At 44.1% G+C, this 12,678-nt stretch overlaps 1 protein-coding gene across 3 annotated transcripts in view; it reads right to left on the bottom strand.

Annotated features, from left to right (window-relative positions):
• Window positions 1-3,331, bottom strand: part of DARS1 (aspartyl-tRNA synthetase 1) — a 67,017-nt gene extending 63,686 nt beyond the window's left edge. The window contains exons 1-2 of one of the 3 annotated variants that reach the window (XM_080670715.1): window positions 2,731-3,331; window positions 415-472 (exon numbers count right to left, since the gene is read on the bottom strand). In XM_080670715.1, coding sequence (XP_080526841.1) covers window positions 415-472; window positions 2,731-2,796 — 124 coding nt within the window. In that variant the 5' untranslated portion in view covers window positions 2,797-3,331. Of the gene's footprint in view, window positions 1-340; window positions 369-414; window positions 473-2,730 lie in introns of those variants that run through there. The other 2 variants (XM_080670716.1, XM_080670717.1) reach the window with 2 other exon arrangements.
• Window positions 3,332-12,678: the final 9,347 nt, after the last annotated feature.

Genomic DNA, 12,678 nt, shown 5'->3' with positions numbered 1-12,678 from the left:
CTACAGGTCTGAGAGAAATAATATGTGACAAATCAATTTCTAAGAAATCTAATAAAATTAAGGGGAGAGTAAAGAAGGTAGCTTCATAAAGCATGCAAAAAGGTTGTATATGATGAAGGTAGTTACTATTAACATTCTTTTATCTCCTGGGCCAGAGTTAAATATTTTACCTAATCACTTAGGAACGTCTTTTTAATATAACTCTTAAAATATACTCATTTAACGTATTTTCTTCCCTTTCTAGATTAGGAACCCTAACCAAACTGACAAATGTTTATACAGGATTATAACATCTGCTTGAGTTATTACTGTCATTTACGTTTTTCAAAGTTATGCCAACCTTAATTAAAACTTCATGAAGAGTTTCCCTGGAATTAGAAGAAAAAAAGCTTTAATTATCACATAGCTACTAACCTGATTTTTCTTGAGACTGTATCATTGAAGATACTCCATATCTTTCTTTAGCATAATCCTACAAAAAATGTTTTGCATTTTAACTTTTTATTTAAAAATAGCATAGTAAACACATAAATACAAACAACAATGTAAAAATAAATTCCTTTCACTATCAGGACCACTTTATTAATTCAAAGAGTCATAGTTTTAAAGTGTGGAAATTTGTCATGTTATTTACATATGTACTATATAGAGAAAGGATAAGCACCCGGTTTCTGGCTAGTTTGTTTTAAAGATCACTACTCTTGGAGGGATATACCATAAATCATAGCACTCTCAGATAAAATTTACACATGTACAACACATCGTAACTATCTTCTTCAAAATGAGATTAACCTACTTCAAAGCAGGGATATAAATTTCCTCTCTGAAGGGAGTAGGATGAAGCACCACTGTTTTATTAACTTCCTATTACAGGAAGAGATGTTCAAAGAGAACCAGCATTTTTTGGTAAGCTTTCTGAGCACCAGATGTCACGTTTTTAGAAACTGAAGATGTTGGATATAAGCTAACTACAACTTTCCATTTGGAAAACATAAAAAAAAACCCCCACCAGCTTCCTGTTTCTAAAAATCAGCTTCAGCATACTAGGTTGCAAGTGACAATAACAATATATCAAATTTCTTTTTACAGATCTAGGGTTCAGGCTTTTCTTAAAATACTATATTTATTAAATAGACTAGCGGCCTGGTACACGAAATTCGTGCAGGGAGTGCAGGGGGCCCTCAGCCCGGCTTGCGGCCCTCTCGCAGTCTGGGACCCCTCGGGGGATGTCCACCTGCCAGCCTAGGGATTGGGCCTAAGCCGGCAATCGGACAGCCCTCTCGCAGCCTGGGACCCCTCAGGGGATGTCTGACTGCCTAAACCAGCAGTTGGACATCCTGAGGAATGTAGCAGCAGGTGACCAGAGAGGAGCCTGAATCAGGGTCAGGCACCGCACCACTCACTCCGCGCCTGCTGCTGCGGAGTGGGGAGAGATTCCCACTGTGGCAGCTGCGCTCACCAGCCATGAGCCTGGCTTCCGGCTGAGTGGCTCTCCCCCTGAGGGAGCGCACTCACCACCTGGGGGCAGCTCCTGTGTTGAGCGTCTGCCCCCTGGTGGTCAGTGCGCATCATAGCGACCAGTTGTTCCTCTGTTAAGGTCACTTAGGCTTTTATTATATAGATAAGTGACCTTTTATTTTAATCTCACTTAACCTCTAAAATGATCTCTGAAGAGCCTTCTAGCTATAAAATGACATAACTCTGCCACAATGTTTACCTTATATCTAGACCTGAGCTATCTGCAAGGTTGCATTAGTTTATATAGTCAGATAAAGAATACCCAAAATAATTTCCTTAGATTTTACAAGGTAACTTAAGATATATATGAAATAATTCGTTTCTATTTGGAACTGTCTCCTTTAATCTGGAGAAGTCAGGTTTTTGTGTTTATACAAAAATAAACCAACCAATCTTAAAGACAAAGATAACCCCAGCCCTAGTAAAAAGATATAGTTATACAACATAGCATTAGGGCAGCATAAATGGATTAGTTCATATTTCAACAACCCCTATTCTATCTCATATTCTTAAAGTGTCCCATTCCTTATGTAGTTTGTCACAAATTCTTAACTCCACAATAGAAAAATTAGGAGCCGGGCAGTGAGTAAAGGCTCAGTTTTAACACAACACACATAACTTGTAGGATGATATCAAACTTTCATTTCTAAAAAGCACTGAAGGACCACGGGGTGTTATGAATTACCCCACAAGATTTTGGGTCACTTCATCTCAAACGCACTCTCTGTAAGCTTCCGACCTCACCGAATCACTTAAAGGGAGAAAGCAAATAAAATGACAAGTGTTCTTTACAGCTGTCACACGGAAAAACGGTCATTAAACATATTGTCAGACCGTTTTACTAAGTACTGTCATTGTCCGAGGTGGTGGTGGATTACGTGAGGGACGTGCCTAACCGGGGAGCCTCCAGTGTGACCCCGCGCCGCCACTTCCGGGGCAGGGGCAGCCTCACGTCCACCCCTCCTCGCGGCCCGCTCCCTGTGAGCCAGGCCGGTGAGAAAGCGGTAGGGTCCGGAGAGGGTCTGGCCACGCTTCTTGGCCAAGGCCCCGGAGTCCCGGCGAGGGCCCTGGGCGCCCAGACCCCAGCCCGCGGCCCGCAGGCGAGGTGCCAACACGGACCCCGAGGGCAGGGTCCCGCTCATCCTCCGCCCGCCCTCCGCGCGCTCCGGCCCAGGGGTCTGTCCTCCCGGCCCGAGGAAGGGGGAGACCCACTTCCGCCGCGTCCATGACCTCCCGCGGCTTCTCTTGAGTCTTGCGGCTGGCGCTGGCGCTGGGCATCGGGGCAACTGGACGGGGTAGCGGTCACCACCCTCCCTCGCAGGCTTCCGTAGGGTAGGCCAAAGGGGCTTCTCCCTCCCGCACAGTCTCCGCCCTCCCTGCACTTCGGTCACAGCACACGCGTTCCGACTCCGCGTGGAAGGTCGACTCCGGAAATGTCGCGAGAAACGCAACTCTCTCGAGATCCCGAAGAGCTATTAGCGGACGGCCAGACGCCGCGATGTCCTCTGGCTCCGCCCCTACGGGTGTTTGGCTGGAGTTGGAGGGAAATCCCGGGAATTTGTCGTATTTTGCGGGATCGGCTGTGAAGGGCGGGGTCCCAGGGCGGGCGGTCAAGCTCCCAAATGAAACTGCTGCCCTGCTCTCTTTTCAGCCTCTCGGTCCCTCCCGGCTTCAACCGGGGACTGTTCACGAAACCCAGGCTCTGCCTTTCCTCCCTTGGACTTCCCTGCCTTCACCCTTCCCGGCGGCAGCGTAGCTGCCCGGAGTCACTGGAGACCTTCCGCTGCTGCTTTGTGTATTGGGACACAGGAGTGCTGGGTTACCGGTAGTTGGCTGTGTGGAGGTGATTCTTTCCCTATTTCATTGGCCAAACAAGTCACATGGTTATTCCTGAGTTCAACAGAGTAGGATGATTTACTCATTCTTTAGGGAGCAATACTGAAAGTTTCTGGTCAATAAAACATTCTATCACACCTATGAGATTCCAACATAGACAGAGTCTGTGTCGCTGCTCTATCTTGGGATTTTTTAAAAGCTTGTATTCCCTCATTTAGATATTATCCTAATGAATGAATTGATGCTCAGAAATCTGAATACAAGTCTCATATATTGACCTTTTGCTAGGGATAAGGGTTATTTTTTCCATTGCCCATGAGGCCTTTACATGCACCCCTTAATTCCCTTGACTTGATATGTTATTCTCATTTAGGACATAGCCATGGGGAAAGATTAAATAGGTACTTCTGCTCTGGCCTTCCTGATAGTGAAGGAATGGAATTTGCCCCATCAACAGCTACATGCCAAATGCTGAGGTCTGTGGATCTGCTCTAGTAACCATACCAAAACTGCAACCGAGGCTGCAACTTTGTTGAATTTGCAGTAGTCTACTGTCACCTCCTGAATCTGTCTGTTTTTGTGGGAGCCAGACTGGTGAAAACAGGAATATGATGGGTGCTATTAACTATCGGTTCTTTAAGGGTTGCGCTAAACTCTGCTATTTCCCCTGGGGACATGACATTGTTTATGATTTACTATACTAAATGGGGACTAGGGAAGAATTTAGAGGTTTCCTGTTAAGCTTTCTGCAATGTGATAGCCTTATCCCATAGGCCAATATGGGAACAGCTCTGGCCATGTCACCCAACCACCTTGCAGATATCCAAATAAGCCATGTAGGCAAGAACCGGCTTGAACTGCAGCTAACCTGTCTTGGAAAAATGCCTTGTGATCCTTCCAAAACAGAATGGGAGTAGAAGCCATCTTCCACTCACTTCCCTGTTTCCCCTGGGAGACTGAAGAGGTACAGGACTTTGTGCCACTCCCTTCCTACGGATGGAGCTACGCAATATGAAACTGCATAGCTGGAGACTAGAAGTGGCTCCTGAGCAACAGGGTCCTCACACTGCAGTCATATGACCCCTTTGTTTCAGTGTTGTCCTTTTCGGTGTGTAGGACAAGGATCACAGGGACCTGGCACCTTTGGCTTCTTCTTTTCACTCTCTAAATAAGTAATGAAGTGTCTGAATCTGAAAGTGGCTTATTGTATTCTGGCACTGGCATAAGAATAGGCATATAGATCAATGGAATAGAACAGAGAGCCCAGAAATAGACCCATGCCTTTATGGTCAATTAATATTTGACAAAGGAGGCAAAAGCACACAATGGAATAAAGATAGTCTCTTCAATAAATGGTATTGGGAAAATTGGACAGTACATAAAAAAACGAAAGTAGACCACTATTTTACACCATATATAAGAATAAACTCAAAGTGGATAAAAGACTTAAATGTAAATCACGAATCCATAAAAAGCCTAGAAGAAAACATGGTCTGTAAAATTTCAGACATTTCTCATAGCAGAATTTTCACAGATACATCACCTAGGGGCTTAATCACAAGGAACAACAACAGCCTGTAATTATTGGAATAAAGAGTCTAGGTCAGTGGTCGGCAAACTCATTAGTCAACAGAGCGGCAAACCACGGCTCGCGAGTCGCATGTGGCTCATGAGCCGCAGTTTGCCAACCACTGACCTAGGGCAAGGAAAACAAACGTGTGACTACATCAAACTAAAAAGCTTTTGTACAACAAAAGAAACTGTTAAGAAAATGAAAAGGGAATCCACTGAATGAGAGAACATATTTGCCAATGGTATTTCTGTAAGGGATTAATTTCCAAAATACATAAAGAACTTACACAACTCAACACCAGGAAAACAATGCATTAAAAAATGAGCTAAGGACCTGAAAAGACACTTCTCCAAAGAGGACATACAAATGGCCAATAGACATATGAAAAAATTCTCTATGTTACTAGTCATCCAAGAGATGCAAATTAAAACCACAATGAGATATCACTTCACACCTGTCAGAATGGCTATCATCAACAAATCAAGTGCTGGTGAGGATGTGGAGAAAAGGGAACCCTCGTGCACTATTGGTGGGAATGCAGATTGGTGCAGTCATTATGGAAAACAGTATGGAATTTCCTAAAAAAATTAAATATGGAACTGCCATTTGACCCAGTTATCCCACTACTAGGAATATATCCTAAGAAACCGGAAATACCAATCAGAAAGAATGTATGTATCCTTATGTTCATAGCACAATTTACAATAGCTAAGATCTGGAAACAGCCCAAGTACCCATCAGTAGATGAGTGGATAAACAAGCTGTGGTATATTTACACCATGAAATACTATGCAGCTGTAAAAAAGAAGGATCTCTTATCCTTTGAGACAGCATGGAGGGACCTGGAGAGTATTATGCTAAGTGAAATAAGCCAGTCAGAGAAATACAAGTATCACATGATCTCACTCATGTGGAATCTAATGAACAAAATAAACTGTTGATCAAAATAGATCCAGAGAGAGAGATGCATGAAACAGGCTGGAATCTCAGAGGGAAGGTGGGGTGGGAAGAGATCAACCAAAGAACTTGTATGCATACATCCTTAACTCATGGACACAGACAATAGGGTGTGGAGGCTTGGGGTGGGGGGTGTGGCGGGGGGGTTATAAGGGGTCAATGGGAGAAAAAAGGGGATATATGTAATACTTTCAAGAACAAAGATTTTAAAAAATAGAACTGCCTTTTGACCCAGAAATTTCACTTCTGGGAATATATCCTAAGAAACCTGAAACACTAATTTTAAAGAATATATGCACTCCTATAATCATAGTGGTGATTATACAATAGCCAAGATCTAGAAACAGCCCAAGTGCCCATCAGTGGAATAGTGAATAAAAAAACTGTGGTACATTTACACAATGGAATACTACTTGGCCATAAAAAAGGGACAGCATGGATGGACCTGGAGATTATTATGCTAAGTGAAATAAGACAGAGAAAGACAAATATCATATGATCTCACTTATATGTGGAATCTATTGAACAAAATAAACTGACGAACAAAATAGAAACAGAGACATGAATACAGCTGTCAGAGGAGTGGGGGAAGGGGGAACAAGGTGAAAGAAGGTGAAGGGATTAACCAAAAAACATACATACATATCACATAGACACAGACAACAGTGTGGTGATAGCCACAGGGGAAGGAATGGTGGGGGCTAGGTGGAGGTGGGCAAGGCAGAGGAAAATGGGGACAGAAAGAGACTTTGTTTGGGGGTGATGGGCAGATGTTTTGTTGAGTTGTACACTTGAAACCTGTATGCTTTTGCGAACCAGTGTCACTTCAATAAATTTAATTTAAACAATTTTAAAAAGTAAAAGTAGCTTGTTGTACCTTGGCTGATTGAAGTCAACCAGAGCTTGACCTTAGCCTCACTTGTCTTGTGTGTTCCTGTCTCGACAGGAACTAATGTGGTCTTCTGCCAACTACTAAATGTGTCAATTCCAGGAAAATGACTTGTTCTAAGGGTAGTCCCCCAAGGACCAGTTCTAGGTGTTGCTTTTAAGAGGTTTGAGACACCATTGTGATTCCTAATCCTTGGTACAGTAGTCCCTCCTAATCCATCATTTCACTTTTTTGTTTTGTTAATCCTCACCTGAGGATATTTTTCCATTGAATTTTAGAGAGAATGGAAGGGAGGGGGAAAGACAGAGAGAGAAACATGTGAGAGAGACACATCGATTGTTTGCCTCTTACATTCGCCCTGACCAGGGCCAGGGATCGAGCCTGCAATAAAGGTGCATGCCCTTGACCGGAATCGAACTCAGGACCCTTTATTCTGCGGACTAACACTCTATCCACTGAGCCAAACCGGCTAGGGCCACCATTTCACTTTTTATATTTCAACTACAATCTGAAAATATTCAATGGAAAACTCCAGAAATAAACAATTTGCAAGAGTCAAATTGTCCACCGTTCTAAGTAGTGTGATGAAATGTCGCAGCATACCACCTAGGACTTGACTCATCCCTTTGTTCAGGTCTCTACTCTGTATATGCTCCCTGCTCCCCACCTGTTAGTCATTTTATGGCCATCTTGGGTGAGGCATCACAGTGCTTGTGGTCAAGTCACTCTCATTGTACTTAACAGTCCTAAGGCAAAAAGTGGTGATGCTGGAAATTTGGATATGCCAAAGAGAAGCTGTAAAGTGCTTCCTTTGAGTGAAAGAGTGAAAGTTCTTGACTTAAAAAGGAAAGAAAAAAATCTTTTGCTGAGATGGCTAAGATCTATGGCAATAAGGAATCTTTGTGAAATTGTGAAGGAAAAGGAAATTTATGCTAATTTTGCTGTCTTATCTCAAACTGAAAAAAATTACCACCACAGTGCATGATAAGTGCTCAGTTAAAATGAAAAGGGTGTTAAAATTGTGGGTGAAAGACAAGAACAGAAAACATGTTGCAATTGATGACAATGTTGTGCTCCAGAAAACATTAAGCCTATACAGAGACTTCAGCAAGGGATCCCCTGAAACAAGTGATGGCCAAGCCATTCACTGCAAGTAAATGATCCTCCTCAGTAGCCTAACGCTATGTCACAATGCCTGTGTCATTCACCTCACTTCATCTAATCACATAGGCATTGTATCATCTCACATTGTCATAAGAAGGGTGAGTACAGTACAATAAGATATTTTGAGAGAGACCATATAGACATAACTTTATTACAGTATATTGTTACTAGAGGCCCGGTGCATGTGCACCGGTGGGATCCCTCAGCCTGGCCTGCGCCCTCACCCAATCCGGGACCCCTCAGGGGATGTCGGACTGCTGGTTTTGGCCTGATCCCCGCAGCCTGCAGGGGGGATCAGGCCGAAACTGGCAGCCCAACATCTCCCGAGGGATGTAGTAGTGCTTGAAGCCACAGGCAGCTGGAGAAGAGCCTGAGCCCGGGCCAGGCGTCTTGCCACTCCCACTCATCCCGGTTCCGCTGCACTGCTGCTGAGTAGCTGCCGCTTGGTAGCACTGCTATGGAGGCCGGAGAGACCCGCTCTTGCCAGCCGTGAACCCTGCGTCTGGCACCCGTCGGTCAGCTGAGCAGCGATCCCGCTGTGGGAACACACTGACCACCAGAGGGCAGATCCTGCATTGAGTGTCTGCCCCCTGGTGGTCAGTGCATGTTATAATGACCAGTTGACAAGTTGTTCCGGGTCTTAGACTTTTATATATATAGATAGTTGTCCTATTTTATTATGGGTTATTGTCATTAATCTTTTACTGTGCCTAATTTATAAATGAAATTTTATCATGGGTATGTATATAGGAAAAAACAAAGTATATGTAGGGTTTGGTACTATCCCCAGTTTGATTTCACATATCCCCTGTGGATAAGTGGGGGTTATTTTATGTGATTCTTTTTCCCCTGGAAAAAAGAATTTTGCAGTATATCTGCTAAGTTACCACTGGCCTTTCTGTTTGTTCCTAGTGCCCTGAAATGTCACAATATTTGCCATCTGTGGATCTAAATTCCTGTCCATGTGGAAACTCATGTTACTTAGTTTTGGGACATTTTCCTGAAACTTTTCCTTGATGATTCTCTCCCTTTCTTTTCTTCTTTGCTCTCTTTCTTGTATTCAAATGTTAGCCTTTCTGAGTTGGTCTTCTAATTTCTTATCATTTCTCTCCATTTCCTATTTCCTTGCTTTTTGCACTGCTTTTGGGAGATTCCTTCAACTTTATCTTCTAACCTTTTAAATGTGATTTTCTCCTTTTTGCCATCATGTTTATAATTTCCCAAAGCGCCTTTCTGTTCTCTGACTGGTCCTTTAAAAGGATAACATTTCTATCTTTTACTTGAATGCAGTATCTTACCTTTCTGAGCATATTAATAAGGTGATTTGGGGAGGGTAATTTTATTTTTTTTATTTTATTTTAATTTTATATATTTCTTTATTGATTTCAGAGAGGAAGGGAGAGAAATAGAGAGCTAGAAACATCAATGATGAGAGAGAATCATTGATCAGCTGCCTCCTGCATGCCCCCTTCTGGGGATCGAGCCCACAACCCGGGCATGTGAACCTTGACTGGAATTGAACCTGGGACCCTTCAGTCTTCAGGCCGACGCTCTATCCATTGAGCCAAACTGGTTAGGGCAGGGAGGGTAATTTAAAAAGTATTCTCTCTGTAAAACCCATTTCTTACAAGTTGCTTTTCTGTTTGTTTTGGTCTCTGTTTTCCATGTTAGAGACTCACTTCAGCTGTCTGATAAATCCTTATTTTTACTTTCTGTAAACGGTGATGTTTTGGTGATTCCTTGATTGTCTGCTTATGTTAAAAGTGGGTATAGAAAGCAAATTAGAAGCTCAGCACTTGAATGGGATTTGTCAGTTTTGAGTTTTACTGGTTGATGATCTGGTTGGGCCATTTCATAGCCAACCCCGGTGTCAGTATCTTCAATTCTTTCCTCTTGGCTAGTCAGATTGTTCAGGAAAAACCTCTCCTAACCTCCTGCCTGAAGAGTGAAGGTCTTCTGCCAGTGTTCTGGGAACACTCGGCATTTAACATGCATTTGGTCACCGAATCCCCCTAGTTTTGGTACCCAGCTCCTAAAGTCCAAGGACCCACTCTTTCACCCTCCCCAGAGAATACATCATGACAGGGTGGAAGAAGACTCTTGCCAAAAGAGTGGAATAGGGATGGATGCAGGGATCAGACTTCTCATGTAGCTTTCTCCATATATTTATTATAATTCCCACTTCCCACCTACAGTTCCAGAAGTAGCTGGTGCTGCTTGTCATGAGTCTTTTGAGGTTTCTGTGGTATAAATGAGGTTGATTCTCAGCTTTCCTGACTGCTTCCTTAGGATTTGGCTTTTCATATCTGCAAAGTTGGGCTGGGCTGTCTGCTCTCCAGGTTTCCACATATTGCAGGTTTTGCGTCCCTTTTGTTCTTCCATCCTCTTGATTATAATTTTTGTAGGACTGGGGCAGGAGCAAAACTGGATTTGCCATTTTAGCACAGAAGTCACTTTTCCTGTTTTGATTTATAATGTCAGTGTATACAAGATTTTTAGCAGTTGACCTATAGTTACCATGATGAACACCCTTCATTCATTCAACAAATATTTGTTGAGTGCTATGTGCCAAGCATTAGGCATTTGGGGTACATTGGGGACCACAGTAGATAAAGATCTGGTTCTATGGATCTTATTTTTTAGAGGGGGAAGCAGACAATCCTATAGAATAAAGGGCTAATATGCTAATTAGAATGAACGGCGGAACAACCTCCCCTAACAACCTTCTGGAACGACCAGTGGGCAGGGAGTGGGGCTGCGGGGCTGTGTTGCAGCCGGGGCTATGAGGGCCGAGCCCCTTGCACAAATTTCGTGCATCAGGCCTCTAGTAAATAATCCTATCTAATAAAAGAGTAATATGCAAATTGACTGTCACTCCAACACACATGATGGCTGCCCCTATGTGGTCAGAGTTGGCTGCCCCCATGTGGACACAAGATGGCCGCCACAAGATGGCCAGCAGGGGAGGGCAGTTGGGAGGGACCATGTCTGCAAGGGAGGGCATTTGGGGGTGACCAGGCCGGCAGAGGAGGCAAGTTGGGGGCAACCGGGCCTGCAGGGAAGGGCAGTTGGGGGCGACCCAGGCCTGCAAGGGAGAGCAGTTGGGGGGGACCAGGCCTGTAGGGGAGGGCAGTTAGGGGTGACCAGGCCTGCAGGGGAGGGTAGTTAGGGGTGACCAGGCCTGCAGGGAAGGGCAATTAGGGGCAATCAGGCTGGCAGGGGAGCAGTTAGGCATCAATCAGGCTGGCAGGGGAGTGGTTAGGGGGTGATCAGGCTGGCAGGCAGAAGCAGTTAGGGGCAATCAGGAAGGCAGGCAGGCGAGCAGTTAGGAGCCAGCAGTCCTGGATTGTGAGAGGGATGTCCGACTGTCCCTACTAGGATCGGGCCTAAACGGGCAGTCGGACATCCCTCAAGGGGTCCCAGATTAGAGAGGGTGCAGACTGGGCTGAGGGACCACCCCCCCCCCCCCCCGTGCACGAATTTCTTGCACCGGGCCTCTAGTAATAGATATAATAAGTAAATTGTGTAAAATGTTAGGAAGTGATAATAAGAAAGAAAAAGTAGAGCAAAGAGAGATGAATGGGCAGTGCTGGAGGGGCAGGAGGGTTGCAATATGACAAATGGTGGCCAGGGCAGGCCTCACTGAGAAAGTGACATTTGAAGATTTGAAGGCAGTGAGAGATGTGACCAGACCCATATCTGGGGGAAGAGCATTACAGGCAGGGGAACAGCCAGTGCAAAGGCTTTAAGGTGAGAGGAACAAGGCCAATGGTCTATGTAATAGAGTAATGTCTTCCAGGCCTCTGAAGGGTAAGCCTAAACAACTCTAGTTTGCCAAGCAATTTTTATTTTTAAAAATCATGATTTTAAAAGCCTCACATAATATACTCCCTCTGGGGGAGAAGAGGGGTTGAGAATTGAGCCAATCACCAATGACCAATGATTTAATCAATCATGCCCACATATATGAAACCTCCATAAAAACCCTAAATGAGAGAGTCTGGACAGCTTCTGTGTTGGTGAGCACATCATGTGCCAGAGGGGTAATGCACCCCAAACTCCAGAGGGACAGAAGCTCCTATGCTCGGAATCCTTCTGGAACTTGCCCTATGTACCTCTTTATCTGGCCAATTGTACCCTTTATGAGAAAGTAGTAATAGTAAGTAAAATGCTTTCCTGATTCTATGAGCTGTTACAGCAAATTATCAGGTCTGAGCGGGGGTGGGGGGGTGTCATAGGAACCCCTGATTTGTAGCCAAGTAAGACAGAAGTGTGGGTAACCTGGGAACCCACTACTTTCAACTGGCATCTGGAGTGGGGACAGCCTTGTGGGGCTGAGCCCTTGACTTGTGAGATCTGTGCTATCTCTGGGTAGTTAGTGTCAGAATTATTTTCAATTGCAGAACACCAGGTTGCTGTGCGCAGGGAACTCGAGAATTGCTTGGTGTGGAAACCCATATATTTGGCGTTAAAAGTGATATGAGTAGAAACAGATCATAGTAATAATAGTTCACCCAATAGTGTCTACTATACCAGGTGTGTGATTTGAGGAAAGTCGTTTAAAATCTTCAATCTTGATTTTTTTGAGGAAATGAGGATCATGGTATTTTTCTCATGTGAACATTAAATGAGACAATAATTGAAATGACAAAAAGTCATCCAGGACAATCCATGGCACATACTATTGCCTAGTTCAACAGCTCTGAAATTGTGGTCCCTGGATGAACAGTGTCAACATCAG

This window comes from Plecotus auritus, assembly GCF_963455305.1.
Source record: "Plecotus auritus genome assembly, chromosome: 5".
Lineage (NCBI taxonomy): Eukaryota > Metazoa > Chordata > Mammalia > Chiroptera > Vespertilionidae > Plecotus > Plecotus auritus.
This window is presented reverse-complemented; position numbering and strand designations above follow the sequence as displayed.